The sequence below is a fragment of the Mustela lutreola genome, chromosome 6 (genome assembly GCF_030435805.1).
Source record: "Mustela lutreola isolate mMusLut2 chromosome 6, mMusLut2.pri, whole genome shotgun sequence".
In the NCBI taxonomy this organism is placed as follows: Eukaryota; Metazoa; Chordata; class Mammalia; order Carnivora; family Mustelidae; genus Mustela; species Mustela lutreola.
In genome coordinates, this window is record NC_081295.1 from 155,383,274 (window position 1) to 155,404,541 (window position 21,268).

A 21,268-nucleotide genomic window follows, 5' to 3' on the forward strand; every position below is an offset into this window, starting at 1 on the left:
ATAAATAAATAAAATCTTAATAAATAAATAAAAAAAATAAATAGCAAGCATTTATTTAAACATTTTTATGTACCAGCACACAATGCTTTAGATTTATTAATCCAGAGTCTTCACAATAACTCTAAGAGGGAGGGACCATGACTCACATTATTTCACAGATGTAAACCCGCAGGACATAGAAAAGTTCGAGAACTCCCTGATCCTGCAGTGCTACTCTGGACAGAGCCAGGTCTCAGACCCACTGCCTGGGTTTCCAGCTCACCAACCACCGTCCTAACCATGCTGCTACCACCTCACGGAGCCTCCTGCCTCCCGCGTCCCCGAGAATCTTCAATCTCCTCTCCAGGGAATCCATGGCGGTACAGACATAGGATTTTAAGATCAAAGTCTCCAAACCTTTTCCATCACATTCAACCACTCACTTTGTTCGTATTTGGAAAGTCAATATGAAGATTATCCCAGAGTGATTTCTCAAATATTGACAGTGCTCTTGTTCGGGACATCAGACATAAACTGCTAATACTTGGGGGCTAATTTTCAAAAGTTAATTTGCAAAAACAAAGAGGTTGGCAAGTGACTGAGGGTCTAAGTCACTTGGCCAATTCCTTGCTAGTGTAGATTCTGGATAACCTGTTGAATTAGCAGTTGTCAAGCCTCATCCTTCTGATCTTCAGGACTTCTTGAGAATTTAATGTTTCCAGTTATTATTTTGGGGCCAAATTTCCCTCCATACTCACCTGTACCTGCCTGCCTCCTCCTCTCTGAAACTCCAAAAACAATGGGATGTTTAAAAGAGACAGTGTGAGGGGCGCCTGGGTGGCTCAGTGGGATAAGCCTCTGCCTTCTTCTGCTCAGGTCATGATCCCAGTGTCTTGGGATCGAGTCCCGCATCGGGCTCTCTGCTCTGCAGGGAGCCTGCTTCCCCCTCTCTCTCTGCCTGCCTCTCTGTCTACTTGTGATCTCTGTCAAATAAATAAATAAAATCTTTAAAAAAAAAAAAAAAAAAAAAGAGAGAGACAGTGTGAAATAGTCCACAAGGGCGGTAAAGAATAAAAACGATTGACAGATGTGAAGGATGTCTGGCAAGCCCCCCAATCCACAATGTAGGAAAAGGGCACTCATCCCGTGAACGGCATAGTAATTTTCTGTCGTATATCCACACTCCACTGGAGTAAAGATTTCCCCCTAATAAATCTCACAAAATTTCAGAGGCTCAAAAGAGGGTTGTTTCTTGCTAGAATGAGGTCTTGCTACTCTGCACGCCTCCTGCGTGTACACGGAATGTGTGCTCTCAGGGGAAGGACGGTAAGACCCCGAACCGCAGGGTATCTTCCCGACATATTCACTTGAGAGTCTTTCCAGGGATAACTTAGATTTTTCTCCTTCATATCCAGTTTTAAAATGGAAGTTGGAGGGTTTTAAGAAGTTTCAAATGTCATAGAGTAGCTACTCCTTCCTGCTATTCTAATTAATATAGAGGTGTGTCCCGTCTACTATTAAATGGTTGGCTGGACCACTCAGTAGCCAACCGTGTAAGATACGTGACAATCTGAATACTTCACGGATGAGGACGTGACCAGAATCCTAAACGGATGATCACTCGAGTTTTAGATCATTCACTCTTAATTGAAAAATATTTTGAGCACAAACCTCCCCCAAATCTGTGTTTATCTATAAATTATGTATACGTGCCACTGTCCCAATACATGACATTTGGTATAACACACACACACACACACACACACACACACACACACACACACACACAAACAAAATGGATATAAAATAAATAAAACAAGTTCTATTAAAGGTTCCGGTGGGGGGGCAGGGAGAGTCAGTCAATTAAGCCTCTGCCTTCAGCTCAGGTCATGTGATCCCAGGGTCCTGGGATCAAGAGTCCCACGTCAGGCTCCCAGCTCAGCAGCGAACCTGCTTCTCTCTCTCCACCTGCCCCTCCCCGTGCTTGTGCTCTTTCTCTTGTTCCTTCTCTCAAATAAATAAAATCTTGGAAAAAGAAAAAAAGAGAAAGAAAAAGAAAAAGAAGTTCTACTATTTTTTTTTTCATGTTCTCCAACATATCATCAACTTGTACATCAGAGTCCATCCAACCCTGACTGAAAACCGCTGTGGACATAACAGTTCAGACATTTCGGGACAGAAAACAGAAGCCCGTGCTATTCACACCTGAATTCACACTCCGAACTGCATTTATTCCCCTTCAAAATGAGAGTGGAAATAAAGAGACAGAGCCCAGATGAGGAAAGAATTATACCAGTGCCCTGGGGACAACCTTGACAAACATTAACCCACACTCAACACTCTTCTCCTGAAAGTGTCAGGCTCGAGAATGTCACTTTGATGAGGAAGAAATATGAAAACATGAGTCTGAAGGGAATGAGCTGCTGGCTGGACTCTCAGAAGCCAAGTGTAAATTCAATGATGCGCATCTTTGCATCTTCAGAGGACTGATGAGATTAGTTCCTCTTGAAAATCTCCTGGGCACAAGAAGAATCAATGTAGTTAAAGCTATATATTCTCTTCAACTCGGGACCACCTCCTCTATACCCCGTCAGTCCCCACCACTCTGAACTACAGTCTAGTTACACTTTGAACATGTCAGCTCACGGGTCTTTGGGCGATCCCACGAGAAATGCACAACAAAGTCTTTTTCAAACTAGGCCTCTTTATGACCCACCAATGATAGCAAAACCAGAATACATTTTGAGAATATACTTCAATAAAATCTTAGAAGCTGGAAGTAACAAGTGAGTAGGCATTCTCACAAGTATTACCTAAGTGCTGTTCTTCTCCAGGGAGGACTTGGATGGACCTAACAAGCCCACGGTTGTCCTGACCCCTGAATGCTTCTCCAGCAACAACAGGGCATCTGGTCCTATACTCAGTTGCAATACAGCGTTTTAGTTAGTCATCGAGCACAGCATTCAAGTTGCTTATAAATTTCCCTTGAAGCTCCTAGGCAGGGCCCTAAAGACTTTATGATGGGGGCTGATGATACAGGAACAGGGATCAAGCCCCGCCCTCAGGCTCCCTGCTCAGCGGGGAGTCTGCTTCTCCTTCTCCCTCTGCCCTACCCCGTCACTCATGTTTGCTCTCTGTCAAATAAATAAACGAAATCTTTAAAACAAAATCTTAAAATAAAATAAAATCTTTAAAAAAATAAAACAAAACCTGAAAAAATAAATATCCCCTTGACCTCCCAGGTTAATGATCTGCTCCCCCAGAGCAGCTCAATATCCCTTGAAAATCCTGAGCCACTGGTTTGACCCAAGAGCCTCACAGCAGGAATGGGACAGACACAGCCCAGCCTTCACGGAACTTCCCTTCCAGGATCACTAATGGTTTCGGGGACTCTTAACAAGAGATGTTTCTAACTGTGATGAGTAAATACAAGAGAGAATGGCATGAAAAGATAAAGCTTGGAATAACGGCCAATTGGAAATTATGTTCACTTAGAAATACACGGGGCCAGCTGCCACTGGGGGAAAACCCATCAACGTGTAGGAGAAGCATGGCCCCTGTTTGCTCACAGGCTCCAAGTCAACATGTGGCCTGCCTAATCTCTCCTCTAGCACCTCCAATTTGCCTAATTCCTCTATTCTCTTCTCCCTGATTCACAGGCAAATGAGAAAGTCACAAACGTTCTTGTAAAACCTCTCAAATTCAGAAAATGACCCATATCACACGCAGACTGTACCACTGTGAATCCTTCCCAACTGCTGCCAGGCAAGTGCAGATATCTCCTTCTTGGGTAAGCAAGCTCAGGCTTCTAAACAGAAATGTTCATCCAATATACTTTGTTGCAACTTGATGGGCAAAATACTATTAACAGGGGCCACCTAACAGGAAGGACAGTCATCTCTTTATATAAAAGCCAGTATCTATTTTAATAGTAAGAATCGTGGGGACAAATTACACTCTCAAGAAAGAGGGGAGAAAGACAGTTCTGAAAAAAGCCAAAGTATTCAGACATGAGTAGGAAAGAGGACATCTAGAGCAGTGACGCCTGTTATTTAGCCCACTGCAAATAAATAAATAAACAAATAAATTTAAAAAAAAGAAAAATTCTGAGAATGCCCTAATTTTTCATAATATATATTTATATGTATTAATATAATTATAAAACAAAGATAAGAAATTTTAAAATGAGTCAACAATGAACATAAATAGTAGTTCATTATTTTTCTATTTCTTTTGTAGCTCATCTTGCATTTCTCTTTGGGTATATACAACCCCCATGAGAAGCCGCTGATGTGGACCAGGCGTCAGCCAACCACAGCCCACGGCGTGTATTTTTGTAAATAAAGTTTTATTGGAACACAATCACACTCAGTCACGTACTGCCTGGAGCTGCTTCCGGTCTACTGCAGCAGCTGTGCATTTGCAACAGTGACCATCGGCCCCATAAAGCCTACAATATTTACTACCTGGTCCTTCACAGAAAAAGTGTCCCACCTTCTCATCTGAAGTCTCAGTAATGAGAAACAGCCATCCAACCCTTAATCAGGTAAAAAAAAGTGGATGATTTACGAACGTAGTGTTTACTGGGAAACTGAAAATCCTCCAGGTAAGAAATGAGGAAAGATTTGCAGGAAGACTCTATATTTTGACAAGGCTTCTCACTTGCGGGTAGGATTGTGCACAGTTCTGCATATGTCAAGTAACTGTATTTATCAGTAGCGTCCCTAGATACAGTTTCCCCCGGGTGACAGATGAGTCACCAGATTAAGTACAGTGGGTAAGCTGGAAAATTCAGCCCTGCCGCTATGCAGAACCTATGAATGGTGTGAAAGTCATTAAGGGGGGAACAAAGAAAGCTGGAGAAACACCTCAAGCTGCCCCACACAGCGTGCTTACTCCAACTGTGGTCCACGGACCCCATGGAAACCCTGAGATGCCTTCGGGGGCTTCACAAGTTCAGAAGTATTTTCATAGTAACACGAAAAGAAATTGTCCCTCACACCGTGGAGAAGTCTGCATGGCAGGTAGAGAAGGGACAGGAGGAAGCGGCTCGTGCCTCAGCAGTGCCAAGCCAGGATGTGGTTACTATATTCTCCGTCACCGCACACCTGGCTGCTTTAACCATGTGCCAGTTTCATTTAAGAAAGCCCTTTCTGGGGGAGTAAAAGGTACTCTCGGCCCTTGACGACACCCCTGTAGGACAAAACAGAAGTATGCCCAGAATGCTTCCTCTACGCACCAAAGGGGATTGCTGTGTCAGGTGAGGTGTTCCCGGGATAGAGTCAGAAGCAGCACTAACTCCCTTTTTCCATGAACACACACACACACACACACACACACACACAAAATGACATAACACAGTTATGGAGACTTGGGATTTGGCAGGTATTTTCTCTAAGGTGTGAAAAGTTAGCGGTCGCGTCAAGGAAATCACCTGACAGCACTTAGTCAATTTTATAGAATGGTGAAATTGTATCTTTAAAGAAAAAAATCTGAATTGGGGGAAACCTTTATCTGCCATGGTGAGCCTGACAGCCGTGCCACACTTGCAGACTTTGTGGATAAGCTCGGCGGTGCTGACAGAGGTTTTCTTTCCTCCCTATTGTATAACAAGAGAACACCCGGATGCCAGGCATAACTCCGCGAACCAGTATTTTCTAAATGACCAATGCAGGATGCTACGCAGTCATCTAAGGGTAAGACCCATCAAAGTACAAGAAGGACCAGATGCGTTTTAATGTCACGAAATCAAAAATGTTCACTGAACGGCTTCCGATTCCATCCTACCTCTGACCGTCAGAAAACCACCTCTTCCTGCGTAGCCCCAGCTAAGTGAAAAGGGGATTCAGAACACTCCCCTTGGTAACTACGTGTCTGCTTGAGTCTGCATTTTCTTCGTGTGTTTCACTCTGTGCCACGAACCACAGCAGAGCGCAGCGGTCTTCTAGGAGGTCAGGAGTTAAAGCCAGCGGCAGAGAGGTAAACGGATGCATTCTCGCGGCTGACTCATTTTTTGTCTTGGACAATAGTTATTTTTTGTAAAACTGGTACTGATGGCAACATGTAATAGGCTTATGAGCATTTTTCAAGGAATTAATCAATGTTTTTAATTTTAGTTTTAACTTCTAGGATGATCAGGACCAAAAGATAGACCCACATGAACAGAAATTCAACTGTTTTCAAGAACAGTAAAGGGATCCCGGGGCCAAAACCACTGAGCTCTGATACGGCAAGCCTACTCAGTCATCTTATTCTACGTTCCACTTTCTGTTTTTATTGTAGAAAAGCTGGCAGAGCAAATATTTTCCCTTCTTCCTTCTCAGTTCACTTTTCACGTGCTACCCAGGAAACAGGCAAGCCTGAACGGGAGCAGGACGTTCCCTCGTCTGCAGGAAAGGGAGAGCAGCTCTGAGCAGGAAAGAAGCTGCCTGCTCCACGGGAAGGGAGCAGAGCTGAGCCTGAGCAGCAGGGGCGGTGGGCACCTGGCGTTGGCCTCAACTACAGACCAAGCGGATCTTGTCTCTCCGCCCTCCGTACACCCACCGCGCAGACACGAGCCCCATCTAGCTGACACACGTGTTCTCTGCTCAGTTCAGCTGGCTTCAGCTTTTGGGGGTTCGCCCTGTTGGTGCTGGATTTCCCTGCCAGAGGTGGAGAAATACCCTGAAATGGCATTTTTCGGGGTAAGATGCTGGTGGGTAAGAAGGAGCAACAATGAGGTCTGCAACCCCGACTGTCCGCCCGGCACAAAAGGGACAGCCGGAATCCCAGGATTCTCTCTCTCTCTCTCTCTCTCAAATCCAAACAGGGATGGAAGATTTCCCAGGCAGAGGCTCACTGGGGTAGGACTGACACCAGCCACTTAAAATTAGGAACAGGATATCCAGGGTGTAGGAGATGGGGAAACCCAGGATAAAGCACCAGCAAAGGCACTGGGTCACAGCTCAGCCCTGTCAGGGAGAAAGCACTGGGACGGACTGAATGAAGCTGCTTCTCTGGGGCCTGGCCTCTCGAACCCCAGCCCTAAATATACGCAAGTCAAGATCTTCAAACCTACAGGTCCCTCAAATAACGTGTAACACGATTCACAGTTGTACTGTCGTTTTCACAAAGCAGATACTGGCGAAATGGATTTCCACCAATCTATGCACATATGTACCCAAGCAATCCCCAATTCCTAAAGAAATTATAAACAAAAAGTCATCTCTTATGATTGCCGCATAAAACTTCCTCTTAGAAAAATGTTCTCAGGACAATCAGGCAAAATAATACTGTATCATATATACAGGGCAGATGATGAAACGGACTTCCGTGGTCTGGTACAAGAACTCAAGAATTATGTTTCCACAGTTTCTAACTACAAACTCTGGATTTGAGGTATGCACATGCACATCAGCCCCAAATGCACACAGTTGAAACTATCTCTTGAAAGGCAGGATTCAGAGATGCTTAGAGTCTCCTGACTTCCCTTGTAGCAGGATTTTCTGGAGATCACGTATGTCCATAAGCACCAACAGAGAAATACAGCTTTGGAGGCACAATTACAGTTGTAAAAGACAAAAGTAGCTTACCTGTGGTCAAGATGACTGAAGTCTTGCAAATTCAATTCCCTGGTGTCTTGCGTCAGATAAATTGTATCCACATCCTATTTGAAATAGAATTCAATCATGTAAACAGTCCACAAAGAGGATGGGGAAGAGGGACACAACGAGAATTAGACAATGACACAGACAGATTTTCAAGGAACCTGAGGAAGATTTTAAGCAAAAAAATGAATTGGGGTGGGGGCAGGGGAGAAGTAAGCTGGTAAATACTGGCTTATTCTCCAGGCGTGTGTGTGTGTGTGTGTGTGTGTGTGCACATATAGACACTTACCCATTGTACTTCTTCTCTGTATGAAAATCCGAGCCAGTCGCAAACACAGGCATACATCTGAGAAAATCCACCTGAAACCCACAACAGAAATGTGATGGGTCTTTGGCTAAATGATTTCTCTGAAGTTAAGATATAAAAGTTTAAATATGGCCGCTGTTGACAATGCCGATTGTTCTTTCTGTTTGGGAAACAGCAAAGACTCTCCCCTCCCCGTTGTATAGTAAGTACACAGCAGCACTCAATACCCCTTAAATATAGGACTTTCGTCCACCAATCCAAAGTCTGTGTGGTGCTAATTACACCTTCAAACCAACTGCGCCTTTCCAGGAGGATACTAGGAATAGACGTAACTTCCTGGCAGGCGGACATCCACACAGCCAGTTATAATTTGGTTTTAAAATGCGTGCTCACCACAGGGGCCCTGCTCGGCCACGGTCTGGCTGTCCCACAGAGCCTGGAGACTGGCCAGTCGCTCAGATGGCTCCATGGAGACTTTTTTCATGATTCGCCTGTAAGACCAACGGTAACAATGAATTTCAAACATCAAGGTTGTTTTTTTTTTGCACTGCACCCAGAAATCTATTTGGTGACATGCCCTTCTTAAAAACAAAGATGGACGCCACTTCCATTTTGGTGACGATAATTCCATTTTCTGAGCACTAAGAAGCAGGAGATCTGCAGGAACTTAACAATAAACTTGTGTCTTGAAATCCCTTTTGTAAGCTCAGGGTATTAGCCAGTGAGGTGCAGAGTCTATGTTATTTAGTTGTTTTGTAAGACTGGATTGTACCAGAATAACTAGAAAATGATGTTCCGTTGAATGAGATATTAGATCAGGTATATGCTGAATATAAATCACTAACTTTAAAAAAAATTCAAATACAAATCTCCTCTGTCCGCAACACGGCCTATGAATGGCCATCGAGAAAGAGTATGTTCCTTTCACCATCTCCTCCCCTCAGGGAGCCACACCCAGCGCCCCCCCGCCCCCAGCTTCCCACCTAACAAAGTCCTGGGGCACACGGCGCAGGACAGGGTAATGGTTAAAGGCACAGTCAACCACCCCCAGAGTTTCATTATTCATAGAACTAGCAAAATGGGAGGACCTACCCTAACAGCAAAAGAAAGAAATTAATAGCTGTGAAGTTATCAAAACCATCCCTGGTGCCTGGTGAAGTCTTGACAAATGTTAGCCGACGCTCTCCTACATGTTTCCCAGGAATCAAGTAACGAGGAACTTATGAATCCCTTAACTCACCCCCAAATTTTTATTAAATGTCTACAGTGCAGCAAGACCAGCTACCAGGTACTTGGCATACAACTGTGAACAAAACAGACACCGTCCCCGCGTTCCCAGTGAGCCGTCTCTCACAAGAACCAGACAAACAAAGAGGCAGTATAAAAGGAGAAGTTGTAATACGGGAGAAGCACATGGCAGCAGAAAGGGCACAAAATCTCTCTGGTGGGGAGACAGCAGCGGAGGGGCTGGGGGTTTGGAAATGCTCTCCAGCACCTGCTTCATCTATGCTAAAACCTGGAGAGGAATGAAGACTCCATCAGGGGGACAGTGGACGGGGACCAGGAGCCGGGGAGAGGGGTGCAGATAAAGGGCCAGCAAGTTCAAGGAGATGAGAAGGCTCGTATTCACCACCAGAAACCGCACGTAGCTCAAAGCAGCCAGCAGATGCCGTGTGACAGGGAGGAGGTGACCGAGTTGTCCGGGGAACTACACCGAAACCAGGTCACAGAGAAACTCTGATGTCTGATCTCAGAGGTCAGGCTTTGTTCTCAGGGCAACGAGGGGCCATGGAAAGGGTCCACAGGGTGTCCGAGATGGTCAGACAGGCACTGGAGACTGGTATCTGTAGGGCGGGGTGGGGGGCAGGTTTCAGAAATAGGGAAACAACTTGGGACATTAAAGAGGAGCCCCCAGGACCGGTCAGAACCCAGGGACAGCGAAGGTCAGGAGCTGCCGGTGGCGCCAAGCAGACCCCCCGCGGGACCCTGTCTGCAGCCCAGACATGCGGAAAGAGGGGGCAGCTGGCGCGCGGTGGGGCTACAGGCTTTCCAGGCAGGCGAGCCAGAAGAACAGCAGGACCGACGGACGCGAGGGTCTTGCCAGGGCCCAAGTGGAGCCCCAGACACGACAGGCGGGGAGCTCGGGAATGGGAGGGGACAAGCCAAGGGATGTATGGCCGGGACGACCTGGTCCTTCCAAGGAGAGAAAAGAGGAGGGGCTGTGCTCCGGGCGGGATGAGGAACTGTACCGAGGGAATAGCAAGTGCTGTTCCAGGCAATGATGAGGGCTGAGGGCTCGCATGTGGCACTCCAGAGCGAAGTGGGGAGGAGGGGAGGAGGGCATGGGGTGTGCGGAAGGGTGTCGGCGGGTCAGAGGTGCCCGGGATCATGGGAGGACCTGGGTGCAAAGCAGTGATGTCAAGATGCCCAATTACACTGAATACACTTTCACCTTCCTGCAAGGATTTAAAAGCACTTCTGCTACACTGGATGTTCTCAGTCATCACTACGCATCTCAACCACCTTGTAGAGGACTAGCAGGTAGTGTTTCTAGGGAACTCCACTTTCTCACGGGATGGATTCCAGATAAAAACAGGCTAGATCCTGACCAGGGGCCTCGTTCTGCTCGGAGACGAAACCTCAAGTACATAACAAAGCATGTAAATACCAACTTTCTACTAGCACTGAAAATATGTCTACTTCTTTGCAATTTTTAGGATTGAACCCTAACTGCCTATAACCAACGGATATCAAATGTCATGAACGCCTTCAGATTCCTGCAGAAACGCACGGGGTCTGCAAGTGTGGCATGATTTTTCTCGGTTTCACCTGAAAACACCCATGAGTAGGTCCTATTATCCTAAAAGTCCTGAATCTGGGAGGAATGAGGGTTTAAGAAGACAGTCACGCTGAAAAGCGCTATTACAGAATCTGGCCTTTTGAAATGGCTCATCTTGGCTCAACACTATCATTCTGGAATTTTCACGGCATTATCTCCGGCTACAAGACAGCAAAACCAGGTATTATGCAAAGAGAGAGCAGCGCCATTGGAAGCCACCCCAAACTTTGACACAGGTGATCTAAGTGAACGCTGGACACACCAAAGGAGACTCTGGTTGGACTTCCTCTGAGGTCACATGCGTGTTCTGAAATTCCTGCTTCGTTTCAGCAGGACGCCGTGGCATAACGCTGTTTCAATGACACAGAGGTTGAAGTTAAGTTCACCAAAAGCAGGGAGAAAATAAGGCAAATCTCTTTGGCAGGAAACCAGTAGGATCAAGAATAGGAAGGTGGCAGTCTAGGATTACAGGGAGACACGGATGACTCCTCACGGCTGATTCAGAAACTAAAGCCTCAATTTTGCTCCAAAAACAACACCGGACATTCCTGCTCGGGGGTAAGGACAAGTCAAGTGGAGAGCGAGAGAAGCAGCAGCCAGCAGGGACATGTGTGTGTGGAAGCTGCCTCCTGACCTTCAAAACCCGTCTTTGGACCTATCGGTCTGGGGGCCCCTGGGGGCTCAGTTGGTTAAGTGTCTGCCTTCAACTCAGGTCATGATCCCAGGGTCCTGGGATCGAGCTCCCCATCAGGGCTCCCTGCTCAGTGGGGAGCCTGCTTCTCCCTCTCCCTCTGCAGCCCAGCTCTGTGCCAGTTCCCCTCTTTCTTTTGTAAGAAACTATGAAGACGTCTCATGAAACAGGTGTGTTTATTTACCTAAGAGAGAAAGTGGTTAAGAACCTTCCAGAGGGTGGCTAATGTCCAGGCTCTGACACACCACAGAAGCAACGGGGAGGGGGACCCTGCTGCTGACCCACGCTGGTTTCTTCCTACAGCTGAACAGTGGTAAGGAGTCTATGTGCGTGCGACACAGGGCACCGCTCACACTTACACACCCAGGGCGAGAGGGTGCGTTGTGTGCAGAAAGACAGAAAGGACAGAAAGGATCTGCCATCAGAGGACGTGCCACAGCAGTACACCAAAATCCTGACAGACAGACAGATGGACGGGTCATGACCCAAGGTTGCAGGCAGTCCCGAAGCGTTGGATCTAGAACATCTACACTAGAGGGGTCTGATGTACACGAGGCTCCAAGGGACCGCGAACCAGGTGGCAAACCGGCCAGAAGCCCTGAAGGCGAATCTCATGCATAAATGGTTGAGACGAAAAAAAAATCTGTAAATTCTTTTACTCCACTTAATTGATGTATTTAGAATTCAGTTCCAAAGCTCCTCTGCAGGAAGGCAGTGGTCTCCAGAACCACACTTTTTTCTGCCACAAACCACACCCCAACTAAACGCTGCTTCCGTTTTAGAAAAGCAGACAGACAAGAAAGCACCTTTCTTTTGTTTTTACATTAACTCTTGTTTTGCCACTCTTCTTCACAGGAACCTCACCTTTTCAAAGCACTTCAGTTGGCTCTGACTTCCTAAAGGGATCTGCAACACCATTTTTATTACGGGAGCAAAGAAACCTGGTCCTAACATGCTGACTTTCCAATGTGTCACAAGTGTGCCAGAAGGTCCAGGGATGCTGAAAGTCTAGGATAAAAGCTCGTGCCAGAAGGTTACTGTTTTGTCAGCTACAAAGGATGTTATTAAGTACATTTAACAATAACAACAATAAAATCAAACTAGAGAAATGCTATATATAATTAAAAAAAAAATCAGGAAGTGACTGGGTGGCTCAGTCGGTTGGGCGTCTGCCTTCAGCTGAGGTCATGATCTTAGGGTCCTGGGATCAAGTCCCATATCGGGCTCTGGTTCAGCAAGGAGCCTGCTTCTCCCTCTCCCTCTGCTGCTCCGCCTGCTTGTGACCTCTATCTCTGTCAAATAAATAAATAAAATCTTAAAAAAAAAAATCAAACTTCAAAGCAACTTCCCATACATAAAACCTCTGCCCTTTCTGATGCTGCTGGGTAATGGACCACAACACCTTGTACTACGGATAAAATTTCTGAAGCAATTTACAGGAGCTAATTTAATCCTTCCCTGTATCAGCGGCATTATTCCCATTTTACAGATGAGGACACTGAGGCGCTGAGATGGGAGTTCACTTGCCCAGAGTCTCATCCCCACCCAAGCATCCCGACAACCTGACACCTTCCAGTGGCACCTCTCTCTCCACGCACATGTTCATAAGCAGCACCGAGGACCGCTGCTCCCTGAAGTGTGACTACCATTTTATTGTAACATTCCAGAGCCTTTGTTGTCCCCGGTACCCCTCCTTGAGGCGTTCGCTCACAGTGACATCTGCGGGCTCCCAATTAGGGCTGTGCCAGGCAGACACCTGTCTCCCAAAGGCACCTGTTCCCGCTACTTCCCCACAAAACGCTCCCAACACACCCTCCACCTCTTCCAAAAAAGAAGGAAAGCAAGTATAAACCGTACACTATCTTCCTGGCGTCTCAAGATAGACGTGACTTTCCGTTCTCTGAAATCTGAGGATCCTCCCTCCCTTCCCTGTACTGTTTGTGGAACTTTCTTATGCTGCTTCAGACTGGAAACTCCCAAGGAGCGGGCCACCTCTCACTCACGTACATATGCCTGAGGAAGTCCTTCAGTGAACACTTTCTAAATGAAGTCTACTGCGTCTTGATGACTTAATTTGACATTTGAAAGAAAAAAAAAAAGGCAAAGAAAAAGAAAAGAATCTCACTTGGTTCTGGAGAACAGCCAAGATTCTTAATACTAAAAAAGCTGAAGGCCACAACAAAACAGCCTCCTGAAGAGGAATGCCACTATGGACCCCTCTGGGAAAACGGATTAAACAACATTTACTACAGATATTTCCCGAGCAACTCAGTGTCCCTCTCTGAGGCCAGGCCCCCAAGAACACCCGCTTTCGCACAGCAAAGATGAGAGTGGTCACAACACAATGCTAATAGCGGTTTGATTTTTTTAACTTACATTTTCTTCTGGCACCTTTAAATTCTCACCATATTTTGAAATAAATTTTATTTAAAGAGAGGAGGGAAATGTAATTTTCTAAGGGAAGGAAAGAGGAAGCGCTAAACATCGTAGCATATAGGTATGGGCCGGGGGAGGAGGGGGCATGAGGAGTGGATCCTGGCGAGACTATTTAATTTTTATTAAAATTCCTCATTTTTTCCCTACCTGCATTCTCTTGACTGTAGTCAAGAGGACTGATTACACATTGTAGATTATTTACATCCTGTTTTTGTAAGTTTGATTTTGATCACGGATATCATTTTCAAGATTTATATTTGGGTAAAGGCAGAAATGCAGACCTTTGCAGATACAGTTTAATTTCTAGGCAGTCAAACTTGGACTCTCCAAGAACTGATTATCTGAGCGGAGACTTGCCCTGGCCGTGTGTGTCCCCTGGACTGTCCCGGTTCCTGACGTCCACTCATCAGATGCTTCTCTCTCCACCCGGCCCTAGCAGCCCTCCGCAAGCGAGGAGAGGAGGGCGGGGGACCAAGGCGCCCATCACAGGCCCAGGTAATGTATCTGATGAGACAAATGACTCAAGCCAGGCTGAAGATTCCAAATATGGTTTCTTTTTTAAATTTTTGTTTTAATTCCAGTTAGTCAACATACGGTATTATATCAAATATGGTTTCCTATTCTCCAGCTTACTATGAGTGGGATGTGTGACACGACTGAGGACATGTTCTCCATTATCTACGTCAAGGAAATACTTCCCTTGCTGACCGCCTTAACCTGAGGGAACACGAGGGTTGGAGAAGGATCTGAAGGCCTACGTCTCCCCGCTCCCTGGTCGATAACCAGGACTGATGTCATTACATTTCTCCTGCTAAAATCACATAATACAACCTAAGGAACTTCCAGAGGAAAGGCGGAACGTGCAAGTCACAAAATAGTACAGGTTTATTTGGACAAGCTCACTGCGCAGGGCGGGTAGGAAAGTGAGTAAAAGTCCAGTATGTTTCTGTCATTTAAATTCTCTGCCAGGTCAAGTTCTAAGTCACAGTCTCCCTTCCTGGGTGGGTGGCTTCCCTACCCTCCCCGCAACCCCCGCCCGGCCTGGGTCCTCTCCCCGCTTCTCAGGTGGGGCTCCGCTCAGCCAGCCACACCCGTCCACCTCCTCCGTAGGCCCTGTCACCCACTCATCGGCTTTGTGTCCCCTTGGCCCACGGTCTTCCAACTTCCATCGGCTCCCGTGTCACACCGCCCGGCGGTGCACTGGGCACACGGTAAGCATGAGGATCCTCAGTGAGTATCTGGTCTGTGCCAAGGACTAGGGATCTCAGATGAATAAAAAACACAGCCTTTGCTCAAGACTTCAAGGCTCAATCCCTTCTCAAGGACATTGTGGATTTATTACCGCGATCTCCAGCAACAACCTCTCTCTACCAGAGCGTCCCCCGGCCACAGCCGTGCACTTTACTATCTCCCATTCCGCATGTAACAAAAACCGCCTGGAATTTCTCGGACCTCTTTCCTTACTTCCCACCTCTCGGTCCCCTTCGCAGCTGAATGTCTCTACCAAGTTTCCCGCAGGTGCCACATCGACCTCCTCCCTTCGGAGCCCATCCCAGCAGCAGGGCGGCCGCCTCTCCCCACCGTAACCCTGGGGCTGCACTTCACCGCGCCCGGTTCCCCGGGCAGCCCTCCGCCCTGGGCTTGGTCCACATCCAGTCGTTCCACCGCCACCCCCTCCCTGCTTCAGAGGCTCCTCCCAGGCCCTGGTTTTCCCCGGGAATCCTGTCTGACTCCCTTCGTGGCTCTTCCCCTTACACTTGTCATCCTTCTCAAGATGTCTTCTCTCCCTGGATGATCTCCAAACGGTCGTGCAAGCAAGACTCTACACTAATGACGTCCACATCTGCGACGTCTCCAGACCCGGACCTTTCCCCTAAGCCCCAACCCCACATATCACATATACACCTGCTGATCTGACATCCCCCCATGTCCTAGATCTCGAGCTTAGCACACCGGATACAGAATGCTTGGGTGTTTCTCCCCCCAAATAAAACTTGCTCCCACACCTACCCTCAGCCCTCTCCACCTCCCTGCAAGGTAGCACGAGTCACTGAGTTATTAATCCAGAAGCCTAGGAGCCATCCTTGGTCGTCCCTTTCCTTACTGCTGTCACCCACGTACCAAATCCACCAGCCAGTCCCGGACCCAGAATACACCTTTCACCTTCCACCGCCCACCTCCCATCCTTGTCTCTAATGTCACGGCCGCAGCCCTCCCTCCCGCGGCTCCCCACCCGCCTTCTCACCGGCTCCCTGCTCCTGCCCTTCCCCTTCCCACTCTGCTCTCCCCAGTGGCAAAAGTCATCATCATAAAGAGCATCACAAATCAGGTCACATCCCTACTTGCAATCGGCCGGGGCTTCCTCGCAAGCTAGGGCTGACCTGCGCGCTCTTTCCCACGAGGATCTACGTCCCCTGCCCCACTGGCCCGCACCAGCTTCCAGTCTCCTCTCAGGCCAGTCACCGCCTGCCACCTGCGCTCTCCTCAGTCCCATACTCCAGACGCCCTGGTTCTCTCTCAGCCCCTCCAAGACTCCAACCCTGGTCCAGGCAGGACAGACAGCACAAGCAGGTCTGAGAAGGAATCGTTCCCTGCCCTCCTCGGCCTCCTTCTCTCCTGTGGGGTCTGTTCCAAGGATCATGGCCACAGGGAGGCCCTGGCAGACAGAATTTTATTTCTTCTAGTAGTTTAAGTAAGTTTAAGTAAGTAAGTGAAGTATAGGGGTCTGCTTCCCTATACAAGCAACGCAAGTTCCCAGTGTAAACTCCACATGGGCCGTGGACCCCAACACTTAGCACGGTGCCATCCACAGTGAAACCCAATAAATATTGATGGTTTAAGTGTATCAAGAAAGGACTGTACCCCGAGAAACGTGCTAGTATAGGGACATGCTCAGAAAGTTCTACAGAAACATGAATAAAGAAGCTCTTCAGACACCGGGCTGGGTCTTTTGGAGTGGGAGTGTGTCTGGATGAGCAGCCTGTACGAAAGCACCAAGGACAGGAGAGGCGGACGCGCTCGAACACAGGCTGGATCATGGGTCCAGATGGCAGTGGTCGGCTGCACCAGCCTACGAGGCATCAACACAACCGGGTCATCCCGGTCGCCATGCGGAAGACCTGTTGCTAGGACAAGGACAGGAGACCGAGACAGCAGCAAAAATGATGCTGCCCTAGGAGACTGAGACCCTCTGGACCACAGAGCGTTCAGTGGAGAGGAGAAGCCAGACGAGGGGCGGACCAGCAAACAGGCACGGAAAGGGCCTGACTGTGCGACTGAACGAGAGACTGTGCACTGACGAACCACTGAGATGCAGTGTCGCACATGGGCAGGTTTGAGGGGGAACCTGCTGAGTCGCTGGAATGCATTGCGTGTCAGGTGCCTGGGGACGTCCTTGTGTAGCCAGGACACAGAAGGGTTCAGATTGGGGCTTTGGATTTAGAAACTAACATACACTCAGCGAAGGCCTCCCTGGAAATGGAGCTCATTATTCAATGTTTGGTTCATATTTGCTGCCCGAACCTTTCAACAAGAAGTTAAATGGAAGGGTGCCTGGGTGGCTCAGTGGGTTAAAGCCTCTGCCTTCGGCTCGGGTCATGATCCCAGGGTCCTGGGATCGAGCCCCACATCGGGTTCTCTGCTCAGTCTGCTTCCTCTTCTCTCCCTCTCTCTCTCTCTCTCTCTGTGCCTGCCTCTCTGCCTATTTGTGATCTCTGCCTGTCATATAAATAAATAAATAAATAGATAGATAGATAAATAAAATCTTTAAAAAAAAAAAAAAAAAAGAAGTTAGGGACGCCTGGGTGGCTCAGTTGGTTGGACAACTGCCTTCGGCTCAGGTCATGATCTCGGAATCCCGGAATCGAGTCCCACATCAGGCGCCCAGCTCCATGGGGAGTCTGCTTCTCCGTCTGACTTTCTCCTCACTCATGCTCTTTCTCACTGTCTCTCTCTCAAATAAATTTAAAAAATAAATAAATAAATAAATAAATTTAAAAAAAAAAGAAGTTAAATGGAAGAGAAGAGTTCCGACACTTTCCTTAGACCATTTCCTCTGGGAAGAAAAATGGGAAAATTCAAGCCAAAAACTGGCAATTCCCTCCAAACTCCTAGAATGCTAGGTAAATAAAACTGTATTTTAAAGAAAGTAGCGATTTTGCATGTTGCTCTGAGGGTCGTATGAGGCTTTGCTAAATAAGGCTGAGTGTAATAATCTTCTGATCTCATCGGTGCTGATTTGGGATGAGAGCGAGGAAGTTACAAGGAAGCTCGTGTACACAGTCACGTTAGTAAATGTCCTTTAAGGGAGGACAGGCTGTAGTCACTGCTGACTCGCGATCACCCCAGATAGTTCTCTGGTGTCTTCAAGAAAAGTTCTCCTTCTGGGTGTCTCCCCCTCCCCACTCATCATGCCTCACTTTGTCCCGCATCCCTGCACCCACGCGCCTCTCATGCGCACACACGCATGTGTGCACGGTTGCACACTGCAGGAGTTTGCCTTTCAGGCTTCGTACCCGCAAATTCCAGGCAGGGAAGGGCCGGGCGGCAGCCCCCCTCGTCCCCTCCGTGCTATGGAATGAGACCGACGGACACCCCGCTCCCTCTGCAGCCAGCTAGTCAGACTCCCCAAGAAGTGCGAGGAGCCCAACGGCGCAGAGAGGAGGAAGCCCTGGGTGAACGGCCAGAAGGCGCAGGCCAGACCCCCCCGCACTGGCAGAGGTGGAGAAGAGAGAGCCCCGCACCGGTTTGTCAGAAGAACCTAGCAGGTCTCGGAAAGCCAGAGACTGTGAGGAAGCCCCATCCCCACCAAGCCACCTGCAAACGCCCCAAAAGCTCAAGTACACAAGGCTAGGTTTTTCTGCTTTGCCTCTTAATTAACAGGCAGAGCAACAGAAAGAACACGCTCCACGAAGGGCAAGTCCCTGAAATGTCCTTCCGGCTCCCACGCAGTAAGGTGCACAGCTCACCATCTTCGTGTGTCCCTGTGAGGCTCTGTGGCCTCCATGCACAGAGCAAGCCCCGGGAGAGGGATTTTTAGACTCTGCCCCATCTCCCTCCAGCGGGAAGGTATTTTCACTAGGGACTATTAATTTAGGGAGCCTTCTGACAGCGCATCTCTCTGCCTTTTACCTACGCCCATCCAACCCCCTCCCAACGACCCACACCCTCCCGAAGGACAGACTCGGTTACCCAAGCACAGAATCCCAATGAAAAGCCCTTAGCAAAGAACCAGGAGGGCATGCACAGACACAGTTCGCTCATATTCCTAACGCGTGTTTCAGAAAACTAAGAGCCAAGAAAAGTCAAGGAAAAGGAAGCCTCTGGCTCCCATGAGTACTCTCCCTGATGCATTTCTGCAAAGCAGTGAGCCCCTGGTCCCACCAGGGTACGTCTCAAGTTGGGTCGAAAAGGTTTCTGCTTCGGTCCTGGGGGCAGAGGTGAAAGGAGGGCCGAACCCTAGGCGTCAGACACAAGGGCTGAGGGAGGGTTTGCCGTCCAATGTATGAGCGAAGGACGCGGGAAGGGAAGTGCCCTCTCGTTCACAGCCCTGAGGAGCCGCGCTTGCTCTGCTCGCCCCTCCCCCGAGCACTCACACTGGGGACAGGCCAGGAAATATCCTCCGCAGGCAGGTGCCGATGTGGGCCAGCACGTCGCTCACGTCCTCGGGCGACGCCATCTTCATGGAGATGCTGTACTTCTCCGTCTCCACCACCATCTGCAAGAACCGGGTTGGACACTGCTTAGTACTCGGCACAGTGCCTTGAATTCTCGGGTTGAAGTCACCTAAATGATATACTCATGCTGACCTATACCAACGCAATACCAGCTTTTCAAGAAGGTCTCCCTTAGGGACGCCTGTGTGGCTCAGTTGGTTAAGCAGCTGCCTTCGGCTCAGGTCATGATCCCGGCATCCTGGGATCGAGCCCCACATCAGGCTCCCTGCTCGGCTGGGAGCCTGCTTCTCCCTCTGCCTCTGCTGCCACTCTGTCTGCCTGTGCTCGCTTGCATGCACTCTCTCTCTCCCTCTCTCTCTCTCTCTGGCAAATAAATAAATAAGAAAAGAAAAGAAGGTCTCCCTTAAAATAAAAACCTTAGCTAAGAGTTGAGGCACTGTTTGGGCAGAGGGTGGAACAGTTGTCGGAAACATCCAGAAACTGAAACAAGGCAAAATTCCAACAGGACCCCCCTCCCCGACCCACCCACCCTGGCCGTGTGATGGAGACAGGATAGACAGGATGGTCCTGAGGTGTGCGGTCTTACCAAGTCTGTTAGATCCCTACTCTCCAGAAGAAGTAAGCATACCTCCTACAGCAAGTAGTCAAGGGCAATCTCATCTTAACCGTTTTTTTGGGGGGAGGTGGGGACATATTCTAAAACCAAGACCCCTTGTGAGATGTTTCAATGAAGTGTTAAAACCTTTCGTCTGGTAACAAAAATCAAATGCTTATAAAACATTTCGACTTTTCTAAAAAGAGAGACTTCTTGGAAAGGATTATGTGACAGGAACAAGGTCATCATGTTCAGGGCTAGGCAAAGAATCATTCCAATTAAATGCTGGGAAATGTCCAAAGCTTGCCACCAAAAATGCTGACCCTGAGGTCACGGAGCTCGCACTGTAAATAAGCATAAATCAGCCTGAGAAAAGGGGCAGGTCGCAAAGAGCAGCTGGTTGTTTATGGACACATTTCAAATAAAAAGAACAAACATCATTTTAAAAAACACACACACATTATCTTGGATCTCAAAAATATACATGTTAAATGCAATCCCTTTGGATTTTCACTGCATCAAAATAGCCTCACGTATTTACTCCCTGCGGGTATGTAACTTGTACAAAAACATGATGGGGAGTACTACACTTAGGGTGCAAGAGCCAATTAGGTTAACAAAGCAGTTTTTAGGTTTGTTTTAGGCTGTCCTAAAATTAGCTAAATTAAAAATAATCATCTGTCTTTCAAAGTGTTAACAGTAAAAGGAAAAGTAATGTGGGGCACCTGGGTGGCTCAGTCCGTTAAGCGCCCACCTTCAGCTCAGGTCATGATGCCTGGGTCCTGGGACTGAGTCCAGCATCAGGCTCTCTGCTCAGCAGGGAGCCTGCTTCTCCCTCTGCCTGCTGCTCCCCCTGCTTGCGCTCTCTACCTCTCAAATAAATAAATAAAATCTTTAAAAATTTTTAAAAAGGAAAAGGATGCAATTTATTTGCCAAAATGATGCGATCAAAGAAAAAGACTTAAATGACCCACAAGCACCCCAGAGGTCTCTCTCAATACCTATCACCTCTGTGTCAGTTAGTTGGCTCTCCATATTAAAAAAAATTTTTTTTTCAATCCTAATTTTCATGCACAGGTCTGGGCTTCTAGAAGGTGGCCCAAGGAATATTTCTCCCCCAAAAGGCAGCAAGAATGGCTGCACCTGGAGTTTATTTACTA

The 21,268-nt window shown here is 47.9% G+C and overlaps 1 protein-coding gene across 8 annotated transcripts in view; it reads right to left on the reverse strand.

Annotated features, from left to right (window-relative positions):
- The window catches only part of CARMIL1 (capping protein regulator and myosin 1 linker 1), a 299,097-nt gene that overhangs the window by 157,004 nt on the left and 120,825 nt on the right, over positions 1-21,268 (reverse strand). For all 8 annotated transcript variants that reach the window (XM_059179498.1, XM_059179496.1, XM_059179501.1 and 5 more), the window contains exons 5-8: positions 19,433-19,554; positions 8,266-8,363; positions 7,855-7,925; positions 7,551-7,624 (exon numbers count right to left, since the gene is read on the reverse strand). In XM_059179498.1, coding sequence (XP_059035481.1) covers positions 7,551-7,624; positions 7,855-7,925; positions 8,266-8,363; positions 19,433-19,554 — 365 coding nt within the window. The remainder of the gene's footprint in view (positions 1-7,550; positions 7,625-7,854; positions 7,926-8,265; positions 8,364-19,432; positions 19,555-21,268) is intronic.